The sequence below is a fragment of the Microtus pennsylvanicus genome, chromosome 10 (assembly GCF_037038515.1).
Source record: "Microtus pennsylvanicus isolate mMicPen1 chromosome 10, mMicPen1.hap1, whole genome shotgun sequence".
Classification (NCBI taxonomy): domain Eukaryota; kingdom Metazoa; phylum Chordata; class Mammalia; order Rodentia; family Cricetidae; genus Microtus; species Microtus pennsylvanicus.
In genome coordinates this window covers 27739175-27764360 of record NC_134588.1, presented here as the reverse complement: position 1 = coordinate 27764360, position 25186 = coordinate 27739175, and the positions used below count along the sequence as shown (strand labels likewise).

General features: G+C 50.8%; 1 protein-coding gene across 29 annotated transcripts in view; it reads left to right on the top strand.

Annotated features, from left to right (window-relative positions):
* The window catches only part of Nfasc (neurofascin), a 162165-nt gene that overhangs the window by 76149 nt on the left and 60830 nt on the right, over positions 1-25186 (top strand). For 9 of the 29 annotated variants that reach the window (XM_075987910.1, XM_075987915.1, XM_075987919.1 and 6 more), the window contains exons 3-9: positions 7155-7335; positions 12152-12169; positions 12880-12985; positions 15393-15589; positions 15934-16056; positions 19363-19533; positions 23200-23250. In XM_075987910.1, the coding sequence (XP_075844025.1) occupies positions 7245-7335; positions 12152-12169; positions 12880-12985; positions 15393-15589; positions 15934-16056; positions 19363-19533; positions 23200-23250 (757 nt within the window). In that variant the 5' untranslated portion in view covers positions 7155-7244. The remainder of the gene's footprint in view (positions 1-7154; positions 7336-12151; positions 12170-12879; positions 12986-15392; positions 15590-15933; positions 16057-19362; positions 19534-23199; positions 23251-25186) is intronic. The other 20 variants (XR_012912042.1, XM_075987928.1, XM_075987923.1 and 17 more) reach the window with 3 other exon arrangements.

Sequence of the window (25186 nt, the reverse complement as noted above, 5' to 3'; positions counted from 1 at the left end):
CTTGAAGCAAGAAAGATTTATATCAGCTCCCAGTTTCTGAGGATGAAGTCTGTGGTCACCTGGTTCCAGTATTTCTGAGACTGAGAAGTAGACCAATGTGGGGAAGGGGACGGAGCAGAGCTGCTGATCTCTTAGTGAACTAGGCTTTGGGGACAAAACCCAGTCATTAAGTGCCCATCCCAGTGGCATTCTGCCTGAGGAGTAGCTGTGGAAACCGGACACCCAGCTTCCTCTTGCACCTCCCTCGGAACAGGCTCCTGAAGCTCTTCCAAAGAATGCTCCACTCGCCTGATGTGAGATGTGGGGCTAAGGGTCTTGAGAAAATGTCAGCTCCATCCTCACCCCTGAACACTTGGTGCAAAGTCTCTCAGGGCTGGGAAGTGGGCTGCACCAGGTTTGGGTGATGTGAGGGTAGGAACTGAAGATTGGCCTCGCCCAGAAACTGCCTAGCAAAAGTGACTCTGTGTTTCCATCTGGTCCCTCCACACTACAACCAGGGTGGCCTTTGCACGCAGATCTCACCAGGGCATCATTTCTGCTGAAAACTTGGGATGCCTGGGATATAGTTTCCGGTCCTGATGCTGGCCATCGGAGGCCTCTGAGTAGATGTTCGTCTTCCTGACAGTGTCGTGTCCCTGTCCTTGTGCACACTTCGGCCACATTGTCTTCTTTCGATCCCTTGCTTGTCACAATCTCCTGGTCGCCACAGGGCCTTGGCACAAGTAATTCTCCCTCCATAGGATGCTTTTTCTGACATACTTTTACAAGACTGGCTCCTTCTTGACACTCAGGATGCCACATCAGGGCTTGGCCAGATGTCACCTTCTTCCAAAGGCCTTCCTCAACCCAGGCTCTCCCAACATCATCCTATTGTGTGTGGCTTCTTCCTCCTCCTCCTCCTCTTCCTCTTCTCCTCCTCCTTCTCCTCCTCCTTAAATAAATTTTTAAAGAGCAGTTTTAGCTTCCTGGCAGAACTGAGTTGATACAGAGAACTCCCCGACACTCACTCACCCCACGGCAGAGGCTTTCCATCAGTGCTGTCCTTTGCTGGATCCCATGATAGTCCTGAAGCCATGTACCATTATCACCAGAGCCCTCAGTAGAGCAGGAACCACACTTGCTATTGTGTATTTCTTGGGTCTGAAATTTTTATAATGGTGCGAGTCTACAGTCCACAAGTATAGTGTGATCCAGATTTATGTCTCTCACCTCCTGGCGCCCTCTGATCTTACTGACTGCATTTCCTGCCTTTTTTGGAATGATGTACAGTTGGACTCATTTACTTTATACTATCCATCCAAGCATCTTCTCCATCTTGTCATGTTTTGGTAGCTCATTTCCATTCAGTTTTGAACAATGCGCCACCACCCTCCTGTGTCACAGTTAACGGATTTCCTTTGCCTACGGGAAGGCACCCTCACGCTTCTGCGCCTGCTCGATAGAGCTGCTACAGCGTGTGTGCGTGGATGGCGTTTTCATCCTTGAACGTAAGCCTCCTGGTCACTTCATTTTGGCCATTTTCTGTGATCGCCTTGGAAGTGTGGGGTACGCGAGAGTGGACAAACCTTGTTTCCACCCACGTGTGAGCTCTCTAGCTCAGTGCGTGCCCCAGGTGGGGCTGCAGCGTGGATGAATGTCTGCTGCCCGAAAGCCTGTGGCAGCCGCTGCTCAGGGGACCAGAGCCACCAGCTGAGCCATATCTCCAGGCTGCCTGTCTTTCTCTGTCACTTCAGACATATTGTACCTCTGTCACAGCCTGCCTGAGACAGGGCTGTGGGGATGTCGCTCCTGAAGGCAACAGCTTGAAGGAGGGAGTTGTGGGCACCTATTCCATCTGCCAGAGACAGCTTGTAGGATCAACACCAGGGACCTTCAATCTGGGGGCGGGGGAGCCACCGGGACCCAGAAAAACAAAAGGGAGGAATAGGAAAGCAAGCTGTGACAATAAGTGGATAATTCGTGTAGCTACGCAGCCCTTGTGGATAGGGTGCCAGTGTGTGCACACCCTTCATCCCTGGGAGGAGAAGGCCTGATCCATGGCAACGGCAAGCATATGGGATGCTTTTGCTGTGTGCCCCGTGAATGCTGAGTGGTGCTCTGGGGATGTGCTTCTGGGGTAGTATTATCTCCACGTATCAGGAGAGAAGCACAAAGCTCTGAGGCCGGGGCCTTTGCCTTGAGAGTGGGGATATGACATTAAAGCAGGCAGTCCGAATGCGTGGCTAGTGCCCTTGAACTAGACCAAGAGCCACCATGCCAGCATCCTCCCTGATGGCCCATCAGGACCAAATTCACATTTCAAATATAAGTCGCTCAGGAGGCTCACAGATGCTCAGGCAGGTCGCTCAAGGGTGTGGACTGTTTCTGAACAAGGTCACAGAAGTTCTTCGGCATCCATGTTCACAAGGTGAAAAAAAAATCTGAAACTTGATTTGGCCCCTTCCCCGGACGTTTAAGAGTTCAGAAGTTCACACTTTTGAGTGGTGCCTGCCGTTCTGCTCAGATGGGTTATTCTTCGTGGATGGTGTGTGGTGGCTATGGCTGATGGGTGGCTTCTCCTTGCAACCTCCTTTCTGACACTTCCTCCTTTCTGGTCCTGGTTGTACCCCTGTGATGCTAAACAAAAACGTTTTGTCCTGTATTCCAACATTGAAAGACTCCAGTGGCCAGTGGGTGGTCTTCAGCCTCCACCTTCCCTCACTCTTTAATTTCCCTACAGGGAACCAGGAATGAGACTTTCTCATCCCACCTAGAGGTTCTTACCAGAGCCCACACACCCACCATCTCCCTAATGCATTAATTCTTGTGATGGTTAGTTTCTGTTGTCAACTGGATACAGTCTAGAATAGCCTAGGAAGAGAGTTGGAAGTGATGGATGGTCTAGATTAGATTGGCCTGTGGGCATGTCTGTCAGGGATTACCTTGGTCAATGTAGGTGGGACGAACCCGCCCACTGTGACACCTCCTCTGGGCAGGGGGTCCTGAATTGCTCTTGACTATGGATGTGACTAGTTCCTCAAAGCTCCTGTTGCCATGACTTCCTCTAGAGAGAAACTGTAATCTGTAACTGTTAGATGAAACAAACTCTTTTGTCAGGAGGGGGTGCTTATTACAGCAACAGGAAGCAAAGTGAATACACCCCTTATGTTACTGGGAAAGCCTGGAAAGGGACCTAGGGGATGACATGCCTTGGCCATGGACTGATGGCTGTGCACTGTGGTTGACATTAAATCAGGCAGTCTGTAGAGATGTGGATGTCATTGCTGTAGGCCAGGAACCCCATCCCCTTGCCTCCTTTCCCCTGGTTATCAGGCTGGGGGAACTGTGGGCCTTGCTGATGTGAGGACTGTGGCAGACCGCTCTGCCTCACTGTGCTCTGGTCTTCTATTCTCAAAGCTAGAACTCTAAGCCCCCATCCCCTTGACTCTGGTGGACAGAGTGTGTGGGAAGGGTCACACACACACTCTGCCGGTCTTCTGTGCTGGGGAGGGGGGTGGCTGCTATGTCTCTACTTCCACTCACCCACCTTCCTCTGCCCCTTTCCATCTCCATGAGAATGTTACAGAGACTAATGTTATACTTCTTTTATTGATATGAAATTTATCTAAAAAGAAAACCATTTTAAGTACACAAGTTACTGACAATCAGTACATCCACAGCGTATGCCTCTAGTCTAGTTCCAAACCATCTTTACTGCTCAGAGGAAACCCATGCCACTAGCAGTCACTCCCTATGGCATCCCCCAGGGCCTGGCTGGCACCAGTGATGTCTGTCTCTGCAATTACTGATTCTGGGTATTTATAGGAAATCTATACATGGGGTCATTTGTATGTGACACATTCACAGAATAGCTTATGTCAATATTTCATTCTTTTCTGTGGATGGATAATCATCCAAAAACCCACCGATCCACTTCTCCATCCACCTCGGACGGATGTTTGGCCGTTGGAGGTGATGCTCTGGTGCACAGCTGTCCACAAGCACTTGCTTAAGAACCTGTTTTAAATCCTTGGCACATATACCTAGTAAAATTGAAGGGTCATGGATAGTTCTGTTTAAGTTTCGGGAAAACTGACAAATTATACTGACTTTTAAAATAACATCTTTACTTTGGGACCTTGCTGTGTAACAAAGACAAGGAAGCTGGATAGAAAAGTCCTGGTCTAGACCACAGGATGCTGGGATTCTTTTCCTAGCTTTGCACTAACCAGCTGGGTGATCCTAAGCAAGTCTCTTGCCCTCCTTTGCTACTAATTCTTCATCTAAAAAGTGAGGGAGTTGTTTAAAATTAAGTAGCTTGTATAAACTAAAATAACCTTTGAGCTTTTTTTCTTCCAACATTTGGTTGTGGGGGGAGGGGAATGGGTTCCTGAGAACAAAGAAGGGATTTATCAGGAGCAGAATGTGGTTATCTTGATGTCATTTATCTACTCTGCTGTTAAACTGTGAATTTCAAACATCCCCAACAGCTGGGCTTTTCCCTGCCAACGTGTTTCTGATTAATGAATAATTTCTGGCTTCCTAGTCCATCAAGATTCCCAGGATGAACACCTGTCTCTTTCCCATCACTCTACCACTTGGCAGGTCCTGAGCCAAACAGTGGTCAGTGAGCCCAAACCATGCCCTTCTACCCCTCCCCGGAAAGAAGGCCATGCCTTCCCTAGTGCAAGCTCTCTCCACACTGGGGCTTCAACCAGAAACTCAGGCTGATCTTTGGAGATGGGTAAGGCAAGGTGAAGTGTTAGTGGCTTTTCTGAAGGACAGTGTAAGGACCATCCCGGAGAGTTAACCCTTGTGATGCCTTCTAGCCACGGGGCCCATCCTTGGAAGATTCCCTACTCTGTCTTCTTCCAGCTCACTGAACTCCTGGCATCTGACCTGTAGAGAGGAGGTTCTTCCCACCTAAGTCACTCTCCAACTGGTGCTTTCTTGTGCCACCTAGTGGTTTTCTAGAGGAACACACATGCACACGCGCGCACAGACACACACACACACACACACACACACACACACACACATACACACACGGACTTAGGGATCTTCACAGAAGAGGGACTGAAGGATTGTAAGATCCAGAAGTGGCCGACAACCCCATGAAGCAGCGCAATTGCAATCATGCATGCATCATGGCTGTGATAACTGGCACTAGACCCATGCAAGCTCCAGCCAGACAAAATCCCACTTTAGTGGGGGAGGTGAGCACAAAAGCACTACTAGCTGAGGAGTGATTGGCATTTGTTAGCTGCTGGGAGAAAGAGCCAGTTTTCTTTAATGATGCACCCCTCAGTAAGGTCAGGGCAACTCCACTCCCAGAAGTAACTGGGCAGCACAAACTGGACTGGGTGGGATTAATAAAAGAAGAAGAAAACTCTGCCTTGTGTAGGTAAGGAATGGAGATGAGATATGGGAGTAGGTGGGGGAGAAAATGAAGATGTTCAAAATTCATTTTATATAATTCTCAAATAATAAAATATATTTTAAAATAATGTCATCTAGGCAACTTATTTCAATTATACGTTTACTTGTTCATTTTTCTTACCCACCCTTATGTCCATCTGTCACACATTTTGAGGGACTATTTGGTCCTGTGGTAAATTCCTATGACTGGATAATAAGGAAACTTTCCCATTTATTGAGCCTTCAAGTGACGTTTTGGGATGAATACAAAGCCAAGGATACCATCATGGGAGTTGAAGTAGATATTCAGGTAACTCCTAAGTAACACTTAGCAATCGTAATGAGAGAGCCAAGAACAGACTGTCCTGCATACAGGTTGCTCTTTCCCAGGGGTCAGGACAGCAATCACAGAGGCCCTTAGGACCAGCATGCCAGGGGAGAGCGGGAGAGGCCAGGGGGACACATGGTTTAGGGTGTCAAGCCAGTAAAGGAAGTTAGCATTAACTTGGGGACAAGAGGGAGAGGTGACAAGGAGTGGCATGTTTGTGTTTCTGCTTTAGAAATAATAGTTCTGGTCATGGACAGAGGACGAGGGAGGGCAGAGGTAGGAGCAGCAGGGATACTTAGCGAGCCGTTGCAGTCACTCTAGCCTGGAACCCTGGTGGTCCAAGCCAAGGAGGTGGCCATGGGAAGGGAGGCAGGTAGATGGAGTCCAGACACACACACACACACACACACACCACACACACACACACACACACACACTCATGTGCACACACGCATGCATGCACACACACATGTGGGGGAGAGGCTAGTTTGGGGCTCAGCTGCTGAAATAAGAGCCAGATCCCTCATTCTGGCATAGGGAGGTAGTGACTGGTGATGCTTCCTACTGTAGGACTCCAGAACAATGGCCTCACTTCTGAAGAGCTCTTGCCTGGGCTCTGTCTCTACCTTCTTAGATGGATGGGTGGGTGGGTGTAGTTGACTGTGGCTCCAGCCACATAAAGCAGGAGTGGAGCTGTGTGTTGAGCCTATGTAGATGTTTGCTGAGACAAGCTGAATGGATTCTGGCGTCTCCATCTGCGGCCTTCCCCCATGACGTGGCCCTGTAATGCTGGCAGGCTGGAGTAGTCAGAGCTCCAGGCAGTCTCAGAGTGCTGGACTTGAGTCCCAGCCCGTCCCTTCTTCTTGGACAGTGCTCCTGTCTCCCTGTAGGGTTGAAGAACATCAGCGAGATCTTATTCCTGTGTCCTCACCCAAACACATTTTGCTCTAGGCCCTGTGAGTTTTTTTGAGACTCGTGGGGAGAGTAGAGCCAAGTCCAGGGAAACTTTGAGCTGGTACGTCTATTTGTTCGGGACTTCTAGGCCAGTGTGTGTTCTAACGATTCCTGTATGCAGTTACCTTTATTCCATACTGGGTCTTAGTCACTGGTGGATTTGTCCTCTGGAGATGCCACCTGCAGCATCTGAGACATCTGGAACAAGCAGCAATGTCCAGAAATGTTTTTGATTGGCAACAGGGCTTGCTGGGCTCTACTGACATGGGGTAGGTAGAGACCAGGGTTCCTTCCAAACCCTATAATGTATAGGGCAGCCATGGATTGTCTGATTCCAAGGTTAGAAACTGTGGTCCAGGAGACTCTCAAACTCTGTGGCCAGAAGACTCAAGTCTTTTGAGACCCTGGGCGGAGGGGCAGTAGAGCAAAACGCAAGTTCAAGAGAAACTCACTTGCTGTTGTTTTCTCTTTCTAGCTGAGCGCTGTCTGAAAAGCCCCTGTGGAGTGGCACAAGGCATCGAGAGCCCACGGGCTGGGCAGCTGGGAGCAAGGCCCGGTGCTGAGGATGGACAGGCAGCAGGCACTACCCTGGGTCCACACAGCCCTCATCCTCTTCCTCCTCAGCCCCGGAGGGGCCATTGAGATTCCAATGGATCGTGAGTTCTGTGCCCGCTCTTTTCATCTTACTCCTGATATTGAAGGAGTTGGCGTTGGGGAGGGAGGTCAGGGAGACGAGAGGAAGAGGGGGTAACAGTGGATTCCAGGCTTCGGGACTGGGCTTTTCTCCAAAGACTTGATGTAGGCTCCCACTGGGAAACTGGAAACTAAGATGCAGGCCTCTTCTTAGGGCTGTGGATAAGCTGGGCTCTGTGTTACCTGGAGCCCGCTAAGTGGAACCGAGGGTGACACAGTTGGGAATTCAGAGAGCCTCGCTCCTCGTACTTACCCACCTGGCCTTAGCCTTGACTTACCCCTTCTAAAAGCAGTTTCCAGGATCAGGTGTGGTAGGGTGTCCTTTCTAGTCTCTCTGACTTGATCCACCCAGAGTCAATGCGCAGGCTTGGCTGGAGTAATAAGGATGATGGTGGATAGCCTGGGAGAGGATTGGCCAGGGCGTTATCTTTGTAAAAGACACAGCCAAGTAAGACATGAAGCCATAACGTGTTACCATGGGAGAGCCAGGCACAGGTTTTTTCTATCCCAGGATTCCCTCGGAACTATCAAAATATGGGGCTCATTTCTGCGCATGGTGGCAGCGCCTGTCTGAACCTAACCTGCCACACTGATGTCTGGTTCTCTCTCCACCGTCTCTGGTACTGTGCTCCCTGGTGGCTGTTGACTGGCTCCTTGTTTCCTGGCCCTGTGTGTAAGCATACACCGTTTGGACACATGTGCCGGATATCTTTGCATCCTAGCACTAACATATAGGCATAGCCCCTCTGCCCCCTATTCTCGGGCTCAAGGAATTCATGGAGTCCATGTGATGCCAAGATAGACTTGGACTCTCTCCAGTTAACAGATGGACCAAGGAGACGGGAGGTGAAGATGGCCTCCAAGAAGGCCCCACGGAGCTCTAAAGCCAGACCTCCTCCAGTAACAGCTACCCTGGAGGAGTCTGCACTTCTGGATGGCAGAGACCAGTGATAACTATTAATTGATCCCAGAAGCAAGCTGGCCAAGACCACTCCTGCCCGAGCATCTATACGGGGAAGGAGGAAGAGAGGAGAGCTGTGAGACCAGCGTTCCCATGGTGACCGTCTGTGGCCGGCTCAAGGAGATTCTCATTAACAGCCAGGCAGACAGTCTTAATAGGCTTGATAAGGGCGTGTCCCTGGAGAGGAGGGCGCGGAGGAAATCAGGTTATCGAGAACATGGTGAAGGCTCATTTCCCTTCTGCCACTTCTCACTCAGCTGCTGTTAGATACGTGGGTCTGGTGGGGGAGGGGCTCCTGCAGCGTGAACCTAGAAATAGATGGTTTGGGCTTTTATACTGAAAATATGGATTTCTAAGCTCTACTGGAGACGGGAATACAACAGGAAACCCATTCCTCACCACTGATTCTCCATCCCAGCATCCTGGAGGGGATTGAGGACCCATCCTTTTATGTTGTCTATGCAGATCAAGCCATTCCTTGCTTAGGGTCACAGCTGTCATGGTGATAAAAGCAGAATGGAATCTGGGTCTCTTGCCTGTGCTATGGAACGTTGGTCCTGCTTTCTTTTAGTCCGTGGACCTCACTGGAATTGCAGCTGCCCTAGGCCAGACAGAGACCTGAGAGCGGTGATGATCTCAGTGTGTGCGGTTCTCACAGGAAGTCTGGATGTTGATGCCACCCTTAGCTGACAGGTTAGGGAGCAGGGACGAGGCAGAGCTGGCGCCTGACAGCTGCACCTCTCTGAGAGGAGCCTCTATCACATGGGTGTAATTGGTTCCGGATATGTCGGAGGGACACCCCACAAAGCACCGTGCCTCCTGGTTGCTGTGGACCCATTTCAATGACTCGTCTACAGAAGCTGACCTCAGAACAATGACATAGCAAGGACACAGATTTCCTCGGCAGGTTCCTCCCCTGACTTAACCACAGCCCTGCCATCTGGGCTTAGGACCAGTCAGGTGATCCTAACTTACCCCTTTGCTGGGAGGGTGGGACTGGGGATATCAGAAGAGAGACCATCCTGCCGGGTGCTTACTCACTTGTCCCTTCAGGGCATTCTCTGTGCCTCTAGAGCAGGGACACTGCTTCCACTCTGGCGCTTGGCACGGCAGCTTTCTGGAGCTGCACAATCCCTTATTGACGCGCCCAGCCTCTGGCTCCAATTGCCTTGCCAGTGAAGTCACACGCCACCTCCCTCCCATTAGCCCAGTGGAGAACAGAATGACCTTAAAAAAGTAATGGGTCACCTCCTCAGTCAGAATGGCCTTGCCAAACAGTGAGTCTCCTGGAAGCTTGCTTGCATTTTCCCCCATCCTCCTTCTACTCAAGAGGATTCAGCATCCCCTCCTCGGAGCCCACAGAAGAGGACAGCAGAATGGAGAGATGCTCCATCCCACCCCCCATATGAGATGGCCTCAGTAACACGCCCGCCCCACATCCTCCATCGTCCTAGGATAAGAGCCCAGAGATCAACAACTACCAGAGCCCAGGAAGAAAAGAGAGGCGTGAAGGTAGAGCCCTGGAGTGAGGACAGGCACCCACTTAACCCACAGAGATGGAGTAGGGGCCCATTTTCTCCCCCTTGGAAACCAAAAGCATAAATTCATCCTCTATCCGACATCATCAGACAGCAAGTTCTGTGAAAGGAAGGAGGAGCGTGTGGTGGGGTGACAAAGAGGAGCACCATTGTCCTTGCCCTCAGACAGGTTGTCCCCATTACCTTCTCTCCATCATGGTTTGTCTTCTGGCTTGATTCTGTCCCTGCAATAAATCCCTTGGGAGCAGAGTGGTGACTGAGATGTCATTGTCCCACTAGGCAAGTAGATGCTCAATAGGTCTTTAGCCAGGCAGGCAGCCTGTAGCATCAGCAGCCAGCCCGCTCTAAGGTGACTTGGAATCTCCACTCACTGAAGGATCCCCGTTGTCCGCAATGTCAAGGACAGTGATGTCACGAGGCCTGCCTCCAGCTCGCTCACTAAGGATGGATTTTGAAAGCTCTGCAACAACCTCTGGGGACGCTAGTCATATTCTGTCTCCGAAGCCAGCGTCCACGTGACTGTAGCCGTGAGATCACCCACCCTTGAATTCAAGATGCCGTGGAAAGGGGTCAGAGCCTGGAAGCAGGGTGCATCAGGACCAAGAGGCATCAGTGTGTCCTGAAATGAAGCCGGAGCCCTGCTGGTGGTCAAAAGTACTCAAGGGCCAGCCCTACCTGTCTGGAGACTGGCCCCTCCCTCCCTGGACTCCTGTCCCAGCCCCACTGGCTTTCAGTCTTTTCAGAATTACTGGTCTTGGCAGGAAGATCACATACAGAGGAAAGTGCCATGGCGGGGAGCTCCATGGAGCCTCCTGCCTTTGCTCTCGGGCTTTTCGTTCCTTTGTTTCCAGCCCAGGCAGACCTGGACAAGTAAAAAGCAGAATATCTCTTGATTGCTCTGAAGGCCACACCACCTTGCTCATGGAACTTTTTTAAAAGCCATACCATGGAGACTCTTTTGCTAACAGCCTGCATGCCCTCTCATTCCTGCCACGTACCATCCCTTCTTCATGTCCTTTTCTCTGCCTCCCCGACTCTCTTAGACCTAGGTGAGCCCTGGCTCCCTGAAGGTGGCCCTTTCTGAGCCTGCACCTCCTCCAAGTCTCTTCACTCTGGTGGGAAGACATCAAGTCTCCATGACTCTGCTCCAAAGCCCCTACCTCCTGCTCTCCCCAACAGCGCTCACTCTGAAAAGGCAGCCCACAGTGCCTGTATGTGTCTGATCTCCGCACAGCTTCCTCATGCTATCCTAAGAGAAGACACTGAAGAGTCCTAGAGGCACGTTTTGTCTCTTCTCCACATCTGTTTGAGCCGAGTCTTGCTTTCCATGTCTGAAACCTTACTATCCAAGGCACAGTTTGCAGGCCTCAGCCCCACAGAGGGATTTGTTGGAAATGTGGGACTTGGAAAGGGTAGGGTTCCGTAGTCCAGCACCAACCCGGTTCCACTCACAGCATTGAAAGAAAGTAACGGAGGAGAATCCAGGCTCTCAGCAGGAGCTCAGAGCCACAGCCTATATCTTCTCTAGCTGCAGTGAGCAACCTGCTGGTTAGAGTGTGAGAAGCAATGAAGAGGCCAGGCCCTCGGCCCTCCCTCCAGCCTCCCAGAGGCTCCTGTACATGGCCCGTGTGTGCAGACGGGGCTGGTGAGGGTGTGTGCCGCCTACCTCTCTGTCCACTTTGTGGAAGACGCAAGAAGGAGTGGTGGGCTAGGCCACGTGCTGGGGTACTGTTACCCCAGGAACAGGACTTTCATAGAACATGCTTTTGTGTAAGAGACAAACAGTGTATGAGGGACCGGAGTGATGGGTCCTCAGTGCTTCAATATGTTAGGCCTTTGTCCTGCAGAAGTGGTAAAGTTCACTCTTCTCCTCGCTCCCCAGAACCTCCATACTGACCCTGTGCACCAAGACTCCCTCCTCTCTCAATGGTATCAGATGTCGGACAGCATCTGAAGGGTCCTTGTCATTTGGGGACATTTGGATTTCCCTGGTAACATCTCTGGTGGTTACTGGTCCTGCCCTACTGTGGAGTCTCCATCTTCCCAGTGATACACCTTTTCCATGAAGTATTTGTAGGTCTGTTCTCCAACCTGGCCTGGCTCTTCTGTCAAACTCCACATCTGGGAGAAATCCCCATGCCCGGTGCTATTCCCTCATCTCCTCACCCCAACCCTGTGTACTAGGACAGGAGGATGGCAGACAGTTAGCTGGTCAATCGTGTGCATTAACAGTGTTCTCCTTCTCTCCCCCTCCCAATGCTAACCCACTGGAACTAACAGCAAGCATTCAGAATGAGTGTAAGTGCCTCGTGTGCCTCCATGCCCTGGAGCCTCTGGGAGGTTGGAGGGAGGGCGGAGGGCCTGGCCTCTTCATTGCCTGTGGGTGCTGCTCAAGCCTAGAGCCCTATAGTGAGTCCTCTGCCAATGGAAGATAATGTGCCCAGAGCAGGGAGGATGGGTAAGTGGGCAGAAGACGGTCTACAGATGGCAGCTGGGATTGCCACAGCTACTATGGTGACTGGCACTGCACCCCTGGGCAGAACACCAGCCTGCTGGGCCACAGGGAAGCCCTTGTGAAGCTCCAAGGGACTGAAGCCTCTTTTGGCTCTTGCCTCAGCAGTCTGGCCATCTGTTGAGACTCGTGGCTCAGAACCATTGCAGTCCTAAGTTCTGCAGTCATAGCTGGTTTCGTTCCTGTATCCACTCAGCACACATTCAGCGGGGACTGTGGTACCCTGTGCAGTGTACTGGGCACTGGGATGTGATCCTGGGTGATCAGAGGGAGCCTGGATCTTCTTAAAGGGTTCCTGTGCTCCACCTGCGACATCCACCCCTATCCTGCAGCCCTGTTTAAGACACTGCATCTTTAGAATAGGGTACTACTCATACCTGCTTGCTTGTCTGCTTGCCCAGGTGATTCCTAGTGCTCTTGACTTTAGCCACACCCTAAACCAAGTCCAGGGCAGGTCCCTGAAGTTCTGACCCTTGCCACATGTGTCCTGTTGCAGTGACCCAGCCCCCGACTATCACCAAGCAGTCGGTGAAGGACCACATCGTAGACCCCCGTGATAACATCCTGATTGAATGTGAAGCTAAAGGGAACCCCGCCCCCAGGTGAGTGCAGGGGGAGGGGCCTGGAAGTCACTGTTGAAATGACTCACTCCTTGGTCAGACGTAAGGCAAGCAAACTGAGAAGTTTGGCACAGAGCTTGAGAGATGGCTCGATGGTTACTAGTGAGTGCTGCCCTTGCAGAGGACCCGAGCTCAGTTCCAAGCCTCCTTGTTAGGTTGCGCACAATCACCTGTCACTCCAGCTCCAGGAGCATGAGCTGCTCCTGACCTCTCAGGCAATCACATGCACACATGCCCACATACCCACATACCCGGACACATACCCGTACACACCCACACACACCCACACATACACACATACCTGGACACACACCCGTACACACCCACACATACACACATACCTAGACACACACCCGTACACACCCACACATACCTGGACACACACCCGTACACACCCACACATACCTGGACACACACCTGTACACACCCACACATACACACATACCTGGACACACACCCGTACACACCCACACATACATACACACATACCCCTGCCCATCCACACCCACCCACAAATACCCCCTCACAACCCCCACACCCACCCACACATACCCACACACATAGTCCCACACATACTTAAAAGTAAAACAAATCCTTTCTAAAATGTCTGGTTCATCCACACAGAAACTCTCCACTGACATTGGCCAGGTGCCACACAGGAGGGCCGGCTTGTGAGAAGCATATGTGAAGTGGCCACGTGGCTCAAAACAGCTGCACACAGAGGCTCATGGGAAAGTTGCTTCATAGCTCCGAGCCTCCATTGCCACCTCTGGGAATAACAGAACTGCCCTTGTATTGTGGGGCTTTTAACAGATTCAGCAAAGCAGGGACTTTACCTCATTAGGAAATCAGGATGAAGATATCAGAAGGCTGTGTCTATTGCAGTGAAATCCTGCAGTTTCAGTGTGCATCCCAGGCTGGCCTCGAACTCATCACTCTCCTGCCTCAGTCTCCCCTCCTAAGTACTAGGTATGTGCCCTAGACTCAACTCAATGTTATTTTCAGGCTTTTGGTGTCATGTGCTTTGCTGTCCTGTGTGGCCATCCTCCAGCCACGCTCAGTTTATGGGAAGTCCCTCTACCTAGCTAACTCAAGGCTTTCATTCTGAGCTTGTGTTTGTCTCAGGTGTGAAGTCAGTAGACAGGAAGGAAAAACCTGTCCTATCCAGACTGTGACGTGCTGTTATCTGGTCTTATTCATCTGCCCCTCTTCCTCTGTGGCAGGGCCAGTGTCTTCCTGAGGAGAGGTGGTGATTTTAAATGCCCCCCACCAGTCTCCAGCTTGGTTGAACCAGGGTTTAGACCTACTCCTTGACTGCCAAGGCCAGATCTGTTTCTGCTGAATGACATATTCTGGCAAAGTGAAGATTTAAATAATATGTTCCATTTTCAAAGTGGCAGAGTGTGTCCAGCATCGGGGGACCATGCAGGGCAGAGGTTTGCTCTGCCTCTGGGTTTGTGTGAGACAATCAGACCAAGACTGATAAGCCCAGAACCAGCAGGAATTCCCTCATCCCAAGTGGGAGTCACCCTATAAGGCCAGTCCGGGCTCTAGTGAGCATTCCTCTAAGATTGGTCTTTTCCACTTGGGACCTCTATGGGGACAATGACTCTAAGCAGCCATTGCTGTGTTTGTACCACATCAGCACAGGAAGCCAAGAATGTGTGTGGCTGGCTGCAGCATCCTCCCAGGACAAGCTGAGGGACATGGTGGTGGTGATGGCACCTTTGCCATGCTAGACAAGTGCTCTACTACTGAGCCCCCACCCCCAGACCCCAAGTCGGGGTACATTTTAGGCTCTTTGCAGCTCTATGGCATTAGCCTGCCAGTTCCTCCAAAGCTGCCCTGCCGTGGTCCCCATGCTGCTGTTTCATGGTCTTCACGAAGCACTTGTCAACCAGGGAGCAGGCAGCCTCTGCCACGCATGTCTTCAGAGCAGGTTATACTACTAAAGCGTGGCAGAGCAGAGGTGGCCCCGTGGCACGTGTGGGCTGGTGAACTAAGGAGTCTGCATTCCTAGGAGGAGACTAGGAATGTCACAAGGTCAGGAAAGTGGCTGACTCTGTTTTCTGTTCTGTCTTGGTTTTTGAAGACAGCATTGTTTACCCCTGAGTTATGTTCTCACAGACGGGAACCTGCTGGGGAAGCTGGACATGATGCCCGTCACCAGCCTTAGCTAGTGGCAGCACTCACAGATGTGCAGTCGCAGTAGACATGACCTGGGCCTCTGCATTCTCCCAAGCTTATCAGGTGGCTCTTCCCAGCCAGGGCTGGGTCCATTGGCACAGAGGTAGGGTGGTGGAGTAGAAACCTGCCACTGAGCGGGGGCCGAGGAACTGACCCATTCCAACCCCGTACATATGGGTGGTCTGGCCCTTATCATCCGCAGCTTTCACTGGACTCGAAACAGCAGATTCTTCAACATTGCCAAGGACCCCCGGGTGTCCATGAGGAGGCGATCTGGGACCTTGGTGATTGACTTCCGCAGTGGCGGCCGACCTGAGGAGTACGAAGGGGAGTACCAGTGCTTCGCCCGAAACAAATTCGGCACGGCGCTTAGCAACCGGATCCGCCTCCAGGTGTCCAGTGAGTGCCAGGAACGGGGCTGCTGCTGGCTCCCTGGTGTGTGGGGGCATGCAGGAGGCCCTGCCCTCCATGGGTCTCTCCCACTCCAGAAAGATTGCTTTCAGAAAGAAAGAAAACCTTTCAGACTAGCCTGTACAACCTTACTAGCTCCTCTGTGCACCATAGAAGGGGAGAGGGGAGGCCAGCTGGAGATGAGCATCTACTGTCACAAAAAACGTCTCCCTCCTTTCAGGATCCACGCTCCACATCCTCTCTCTTGCCTCCCCTTTTCTCCCACTTCCCCTTCTCTTGAGCCTGCCCAGTTCTGGCCATCAGCTTCACTTCCCCCTCCCGTTTCTCTTTAGAATCTCCTCTGTGGCCCAAGGAAAACCTAGACCCCGTCGTGGTTCAAGAGGGTGCCCCCTTGACGCTGCAGTGCAACCCCCCACCTGGCCTCCCATCTCCAGTCATCTTCTGGATGAGCAGCTGTGAGTGCAGAAGCCTGGCCTCATGGAGAGCCCAGTGCCAGGGGGTGTGGTGGGTCGGTTGAGTGGAAGATGTGATGGTCACTGTTAACTGTGAACTTGTGGGGCTCTAGAATCTTCGTGGAGACAAATCCCTGTCTGTAAGGGGTTTCTAGGTAGGTTAATTGAAACAAACAAACAAGGCCACCCTAAATATGGATGGTGACCATTTCATGGGCTGGGATCCTAGATTAAATAAAAAGGAGATATCAAGCCAAGCAGTAGCCTGCACCTCTGCTGCCTAGCTGTGGATGCTGTGTGACCAACCGCTTCATGCTTCTGCCACCATGTCCTCCCCACCATGGTAGACTACCCTTGAATCTTTAAGCCAAAACAAAAACACAATAAAAGCAACAGCAACAAAACCCTGCTTGGTCAAGAGAGGTGCTGCCACTATGGAAACTAACACGAGGGCTCAGTGGGTGGGGAGACCAACTTGTGAGAAGCAGATGTGAAGTGGCCACGTGGTGCAAAACAGCTGTGCACAGGGGCTGCTTGTTGTAAGGGGAAGCGGCAGGTTGCGTCCGGCCGCCCGCATGGCTAGCTTATGCCCCGAAATAATTACATGGAAACTGTATTCTTTTAAACACTGCCTGGCCCATTAGTTCCAACCTCTTATTGGCTAGCTCTTACATATTGATCTAACCCATTTCTAATATTCTGTGTAGCACACGAGGTGGCTTACCAGGAAAGATCTTAACCTGCATCTGTCTTGAGCGGGAGAATCATGGTGACTCACTGACTCAGCTTTCTTTCTCCCAGCATTCTGTTCTGTTTACTCCACCCACCTAAGGGTTAGCCTATCAAATGGGCCTAGGCACTTTCTTTATTAATTAATCAATGAAAGCAACAGATTAGAAAGAAATCACTCCCACATCAGCTGCTATTGCTGTGTGGTCACAAGCAAGTTGCTTCAGAACTCTGAGCCTCTAGCTGCCTGAAGGTGGCACACACCTTTGATTCCAGCACTCAGGAGGCAGAGGCAGGCTGATCTCTGTGAGTTTGAGGCCAGTCTGGTCTACAGAGTGAGTTCCAGGATAGCCAGGGCTATCAAAAACGAAAACAAACCAAAAAATTTTTTTTAAAAAAATCTCTGAGCCTCTGTTCCCTCTTCTGAAAATAAAACAGAGCTGTGTGCAGGGCAGGGGGCAGGGATGTGAAGGGAAGAAGGGTTCAGAGCCGGACCACACACGCAGGACATCCTTGGTAACTGCACTGATGAAGATGAAGAATAACAGAAGAAGGAAGTGAATGTTTCCCAGAGGATAACCAGTGGTAACAGTCTTGTTTCATCCTTGGTCCGTCTGGCTTTACTCCAGTCCCCACACTTAAGTCAGGATGTGAGTTCCAGAGTGACGCTTTCCATAGGTGCTGAAAAGAGACAGAGTTTGGAGCAGGAGCCAGGTAACAACACCCAGAGATTGTTGTGAATCAGTTGTGGACCGATGCTCACCTAGCTCTGGAAAGGCTTTGGTTTTTCCCCCATTCTCAATTAAGATAATAGGGAAACACTAATAAAGAAGAGATGAACATTCCCTGCCCTCCACCCTGGCCCTGCTCCCGCTCTCTGGCTCTCACCCCTGCCCATCTCTCTGGATTTCCCACCCCTCTCCCTTCATGTCCACCTGCCTGCCTCTGTTCTCCCTCATTCTGCCCTTCCCTCCACTGTCCATCCATCCATCCACCTATCCGTCTAGTCACCCATCCATTATCCTGTAAATCCGTCCACCTACCTGCCTGCCGTCCATCAGTCCATTACCCTTGATTGCCCAGCCTGTTCCCAGCGGGGCTGTGCGGGGAGGTACATGGACCCTGTCACTCCCTTCTTTCTTACCTATGTGGGGAACAATGCCTGGCTGTCGCTGGTGGGCACCTGTAACACCATATTTATCACTGAGTTAGGGCCATGCCCTCTCTCGAGCAGATCTCATGATCCTCTTTTTCCTGTCCTCACTATTACCTCCCCAGCCCAGAGCCCTGTGCGTTTTCCCCTGCTTTACAATCTCATTCATAGCCTTAAACACAGCCTCAGGGAGCCTCGATTGCATGCTTTCTCCGGCTCCTCTCTCTCTTCAGGACAAGCCTGGACTCCTTGACTTGCTGAGGCCTCCTTCATGACCCAGTCCTTCTCCAGCCCTTCTCCCTCATCCTTACGTGCCTCAGCTCCGGGCTAGGCCATGACATTTCAGTCTCAGACACACTCATCTAGCTTCTTGGGACCTTGTAGCATCTCTGTCTTCTGTGCTTGACACAGACATGACAGGCTTCTGTCAGGACTCCCCAGAGGACAGGGTCCCTTCTGCTGCCCCGCCCCACCCTCCCTCCCAGGTGCCCTGTCCTCTCCACACCACCCTTCCTTCTCTCCTGCTATACTGAGGGTTTGTCTTTCTTTCACCAACCCCCAGAACATGTGACCTGTCACGCAGTAAGCCTTCAGCAGATCTTTGAGGAGAGATTCTAAGGACCGAGCACCTGGTGGGGAACAGTTGGCATCACTGACATGAAGAAGCAGTTGTGGGAACAGGAAGTAGATTAGCCTGGAGTGTAGGTCACTCCTGATGGTTTGGAGAGCCGACCCTGTATATCAACACTAGGTCCTGAAAAATATAGTGATGTCACATCCTCGGCCACTTGGGATACCATTCATTCTCAATCCTGGACTTTACTATCTCTAAAACCAGAAGACCTCTTAAAAGCGGCAGTGCACACCATCAGTCGGCATATATCTGATGACTATAATTGATAATCGCTATCTTTGTCAACAAAATAAAAGCCCATACTATAATTGATGATTACAAATTTTGATTAAATGCAATAAGGCCAAGATCAGATATCCATAACACACTATTGGGAGCTCTTGTGTGCTCTGGCCCCAGCGGGGTACTGAGTATGAGGATGAAGGAGCATTGGCTGTTGCCCGCACAGTGTTCCCTGTGTGTGCACTTGGCTCCTGACTCGAGGAGATAGCACAGGTGGCTTGTGTTTTCTCCCTTGGGCCCTGAGGTCAGTCAGGCTGTGGCATGAACTGAGATCAGAAAAGTGTGGTCACAGAGCCTGGGCAAAGGGAACATGGCCATCTGGGTTTAAATGTACCCCTTTGGATGCATTCAGCCCTTCCCTTTGCTATAAGGAGTAGACTCACCCTGCTGCAGGATTGGGAGGAGCTAACTAAATGGTAGCAAGCTCCAGCCTGCATCTGGTCTCATCAGAAGAGCTGATTATCACTGAGTTGGTCTGCTAACTTCCCGTCATCCCTCTGCTTCCCCACAGCCATGGAGCCCATCACTCAGGACAAGCGTGTCTCCCAGGGCCACAATGGGGACCTCTACTTCTCCAACGTCATGCTGCAGGACATGCAGACCGACTACAGCTGCAATGCACGCTTCCACTTCACCCACACCATCCAGCAGAAGAACCCATTCACCCTCAAGGTCCTTACCAGTAAGTGTGGGCCCTGCTCAGGGCCTAAGCCCACACATCGTGCATACCCGTGGCTCACCCAGAATTCTTCTCTGGCTCATTGTGCCTGAGCCACTGCTGCTGCCTTATGCAGCATCTCTGGATGCAGAAGTCTTGAGTCAGACTTGGTCCTGTGCTAGACCAGTGCTTGCTCTTCGGTTGGAATCAGAGTCACATACCAAGGTCCAGCCCTGGCTTACCTCAGCAGGCTTGGGCTGTCTGGGGCCCTCAGTTCTCATTCAAATACTCCTGGAGTTTGAGATGACCATTAAATCAGGATCCCTATGGTACAGTCAGCTTATTCCTTTTATTTCTAGTCATTGGTTATGTGTTTCCAGAAAGCCAGTGCATAAGATGCCAGGACCAGCGGACACACAGAACAAATTGTGTTTCGTTCTGTAAAGTAATGGATGTGTTGTATCACAAACTGCAGATTTATATTTTGCTTTGTAGGGGTTAGTTTTTATCCCCTGATTGTTTGGGGCTAAAATTGAAGCAAATTAGCATTCCCTGACCCACTACAGTGGTCATGCAAGCACAAGTCAGGCAGAGCTTTCAGCCACAGTCCTCAGCTTCTTCAAGATGTCGCCTGGGTTTGTTTACACCATGGACATGTGACATGGCTGGAAGAGGCCCTTCTAAAGAGTCTAATCTGTCTGACTCGTGTTGTGAATGTCATTGTCAGTGCTGTGCTGTGGATAGTGAGGAAAGGGAGGATGCCATGCCAGGAGGACCACAGGTCACACTGAGGCTGAGCCTTGACGTCCCAAGGCTACCTCCACGGACTGATGCTGCCCGGCACAGTCCCTTGGGGAAAGCCTGGGTAGGCTTGTTAGGCACCGACAGAGACCTCTATGGTCTATCCTTTTCCTCAGGGACGGAACGCCCACCCATATGGAGAAACTTTCTCTTGTTTGCTTCTCATGGTTTCTTCCTCCTTTTTTTTCATTTTCTTCTTTTCATTTCCTTTCTCTGTTCTTTCTCCCTTTTCCTAGCTTTCTTTTCTTGCTAGTCTTTCCTTCTGAACACTCCTCTGGTCACCTGCCTCCTGGTCTGTGATATGCCTTTGTCTGTGGGTTTTGTCACCCATGACAGGACAGATAGCCCATGGGATTGCTCAGACCCCAGCAAGGAGCCCTGTCTGCTGCTGCAGAGGCGCTGGCTTTCTGACTCCTGAACCAACCCCAGGAGACCCCTGGGACAGGAAATTGATTTACCTGCTGGGCCTCCCTAGGTGACTTCAGGTGGCTATCTGCCAGTTGGCTGAATGAAGGAGGATGAGGTGATCTGCCCAGGTCCTCTGAGTACCCTCAGCCAGGACAGGGCTTGCAATGAGGAAGAACAGTGCTGTCAAGAGGATGACCTTGAACAGCCTTCACGTCCACCTGGAAAGGGTATCCTGGAATCAGCCTGCAGCTCCAGGGTCTGAGCCAGGCTTCATGCTGTTCTGGGCAGAGAGTCTGGGAACAGGTTCAGGTTAAATGACACTTAGCAGTGGAACTTTCCAGAACAATCTTTTCTCTAGAGGACGGAAGGGATGCTTGCTTTTGCCTCATCCTGAGTTGCCTGTCCTGTTGGAAGCTCTCTCCTCCCAATGACAAGAACCCCTCATGGTGACCCGAACAGAGTCCTGCCAGCTTCCTGGAGTCCTCCCAAGAGCAACTTTGGCTGAAAGCAAGTCCTGGGCATCTGAGCCAGCCTAGCATTGGGCATAGTTTCTTAAAATAGCACAGTTGGGCTCTGTTGACTTTCCTGTCTAGAAAGGGCACAGGCTTTCTCTGCCGTCTTCAGAACCAGGTCTGGATGGGAAGCCAAGCAGTCTGCCTGTATTCTGCCTTTGGGGACAAAATCGGTCTCCTTACACTGTTTTGTTAGTTGCATCCAACGAAGGGGAGAAAGATATACACATATGTTTACATGTGTATAACAAAATATCAAGCAACTTAAAAATCATTTTTAACTTGTTTTAGGATGAAGTGAAAGATAAGCAGGAGAATCAAGCCAATAAAGACACAACTGTGACATCTTTGTCCATAGTGTGACAGGCACAAGGTCTCCATTGCTACTGTAAGAGGCGCCCTAGTTAGAGAGGAGGGGGTCTGCCAAGGCGGACAGTGGACTGCACGCTACACTTGCCGCTAGCGTTAAGATGGCATTTCAAGAACAGAATCTCCCTGGATCTCTTCCACGTGTTGCCAAAGCTACAATGAGGATGGATATGCACATTGGTCTTTTTGTAGAAGAGAGAAAGCCTGGTACCATGGGAGTGAAAGAGAAGGACCCCCTTTGGCTGAGCATGGCACTTTGCTCCCCTGGGGGACAGACACCCTCTCCCAAGCACTGCCTCAGCACCCCCTCCCTGGTACCACCTATCCCTTCATCCCACTGTGGACCAGTTCCCACCTTCCAGCCAGGTCCATCCAAACTGACTTCCAAAGCAGCGAGGTCTGTCTCAACCAGCCCCACAGTGAGAAGCAGTTCTGGGAGTCAAAATCATTCCATTGCTGCCTGTAAAACAGTTTGGGGGTGCAGTTCAATGCCAGGCCCAGAAAAGAATTTGCATAACCTCTTATAATTACTTGTGATGGGTTGTGATGGGATTTGATCTGCCTTTAAGAATGCAAATGTGCTAACACAGCCACTATTTCTCCTGGAAGTTGGACTGTGTCCTGGCTTCTTGGAGGTTGTCTCTTTGGCTTCTGTCCCCTGTGGGCACTGTCAGAATTTGAGCCCTCAAGGGTATGGGTAGGGAGTAAAAAGCTACCTAAGGAGAGTGGTATGTTTATGTGTCCTGTTCTAAAATGTCTTCACTGAAGACTAGAGGACCCAGGGCTTCAGCCGCCTTACACTTGAATGGCAGCCAGTGAACTTGCTTTTTAAAGAGAGTCCCTGTACCTGCGCTGTTCAGAGAGCTCCAGGTCTCAGGTGTAGAATTCATCCCCTCATCTTGCTGCCCTGACCCCAACTCCCCTGCAGGAACCTCCACCAGGGTCTCCCAGAAGATGTCTGGCAGGGTCTACAGTGATGCCCACCTGGTCAGATTAGGGTGCTCTTGTTGCTGGGCACTGCAAAGGGCCCCTGTGTATACACGTACATACACACACACACATACACACACACACACACACACACACACACACACACACACATACACACACACACACACATACACCTACCCCTGCAGCCTAGCTACTGTCAGGCAGGGCTTTGCTGTCCTCCGCAAGACTCACTAACACTCCTTTTTCTCTAGCTGGTCTGACGTGGAGTCCTGGGCCCTGGGGAGAAGCTGGTTCAGAACCAGCCACAAGATGCTACAAGACACTAATCCTTCCTTACCTCATTTGTTCAAAATCTAGATGGACCAAGCAGAGCTCAAGCCCAATTTCTTTACTTTCAAAATAATCTCGTTTTATTATTGCCTTCTTTCGCAGGAGTTAACTGTTTTTGTTCCCTTTTGAGTTGTTTTGTGTTGGCTGTTCTCTCCCGAGCTCATCCCTTTTCTACGTGCACCGTTCCCTTTCGCAAAACCCCACTGGCGCTCTCCTCGGTTGCGATGCGGCTTTGCATTTCCGTTCTCATCCTCCTCGTGTTTGCGCCCACAGCTGCTCCGGGCCTCCCTGTTTGCTCACCCTCTTTTGTTTATTGCAGACAACCCTTATAATGACTCGTCCTTAAGAAACCACCCTGACATGTATAGTGGTGAGTCCGGGGAGTAACTTCTCCTGTCCTAATCCACTTTGGCTAACTTGACTGATACCGTGACATTAACTCCTGCGGGGTGGCAGAGTGGACAGCTGGTCAGGCAAGGTGCCAAAGGGACACCTCAGGACACTGCCCACATGGAGCAAGGTGGCCAGTGCGGGACTTTGGGGTGGCTCATATTGGAAGTGTTTCCTCCTTGCTCCTCCAATGTGGGAGTCTCCATTTGCTAAACTCTTAGAAGATAGTTTTCAGCAGGGTGGAGCTCCACAGAGAGACTCAAAGATCAGTGGCAGAAGGATGGAAAATGGACTTTGGCATCACTCTGTCCGAATTATCTGAGAAATGACTTGAGAGATCAGAGATTTATGTTGGCTTACGGTTTCAGAGCATTTTTGGTCCTTCACAGCAGGGACGCAGGTGCGGTAGCTTTGTTCACGATTGGCAGGCGTATACGCAGACTGTACACATCACAACAGACTAGGAAGCAGAGAGCAAGGCAATAACCAAAGGTCAGGGGCTGGAGAGATGGCTCAGTGGTTAAGAGCATTGCCTGCTCTTCCAAAGGTCCTGAGTTCAATTCCCAGCAACCACATGGTGGCTCACAACCATCTGTAATGGGGTCTGGTGCCCTCCTCTGGCCTGCAGACATACACACAGAACATTGTATACATAATAAATAAATTTTAAAAAGGGGGTTGTTAAAAAAAAATAACCAAGGGTCAGATATCCTTCAAAGGCCCACCTCTAGCTACCTGCTTCTATCAGCTGGACCTCACCTCCTGGACATTACACCTGCCCTTAATTGTGAGCTGAGGAACAGGCATGAACACGGGCAGGGGTCCCTTTCAGATTCAGCCTTAACAAAGGACATTTGATAATAGGTGAGAGGCCCCAGTTAGGAGGAAACAGGAAATACCAGTTCCTTCTGGTAGTGTAAAGAGCACAGACAGCTTTAAATGATTAACTCTTCAGTGTCTGGATATGAATTGCCTGTTCTGTAACTGCGCTTTACTTCCTGAGAGTATTGGTACAGCCCGGGCCCATCTCTCTTTAAAGTTTTCCTAGCGGACTGGAGAGATGGCTCATGCAGTTAAGAGCTTTGACCGCTCTTGCACAGGATCCAGGTTACCTACATGCTGACTTAGGACCGTCTGTAACCCCAGTTTCAGGAAATCTGACACCCTCTTCTGGTCTCCACAGGTATCAGCACACAGTGCACTTATATACATGCAGGCAAAATATACATATACATAAAACAAAAATAAGTAAATCTTCTTTTTAAAAAAGATATATGGTTTCCCCAGAAAATGGTATTAAGATTCCAGGCCAGAGTTCTCTTCCCAGGCTGTGAATAAAGTTGCCCCTGCCTGTCCCTGACGCCTGTGCCTTTCCGCCTTTCTGGCTACTCCTGCAAATCCAGTGGCCACCAGCCACATCTGCAAGTCATGGAATGATCACAGTGAGAGCTGCATTCTAACAAACCACAGCTGGCTGCTAGGTCTGGTTAATAGGGAAACTGGCTATCCCCACACCTGAGGCTCCCCTCACTGTGGCTTCAGAATGCTTGGTGTTCCTTCAGCAGCCATAGGATTCAGCATTCGCTGGCTTTGGCAAGGCTGCTGGTCCCGTCATCAGCTATGCTTCTGAGCTGAGTTCAGGTCCCTGAGGGGATCGTTGGGAGCTCAAATAGGTAGGAATGTCTTTGCTGAGATTGCTAATATAAGCAACCATCAGTGTCTGGAGTGGAGGATGGGACAAGAAATAAGAGCCAAGGGAAAACAAAGGTTCCAACTTGGCACCAGCAGCGAAAACCATGCTGAGAATCTGCCAAAGAGATTTACTGCCCAAGGAAGCTGGGGCCTTTGTTAAGTTCTGGGGATTATTTGTTTTCAAGATAATGGGGCTAGCCACTGTTGTGTCAAAAGTCCCACAG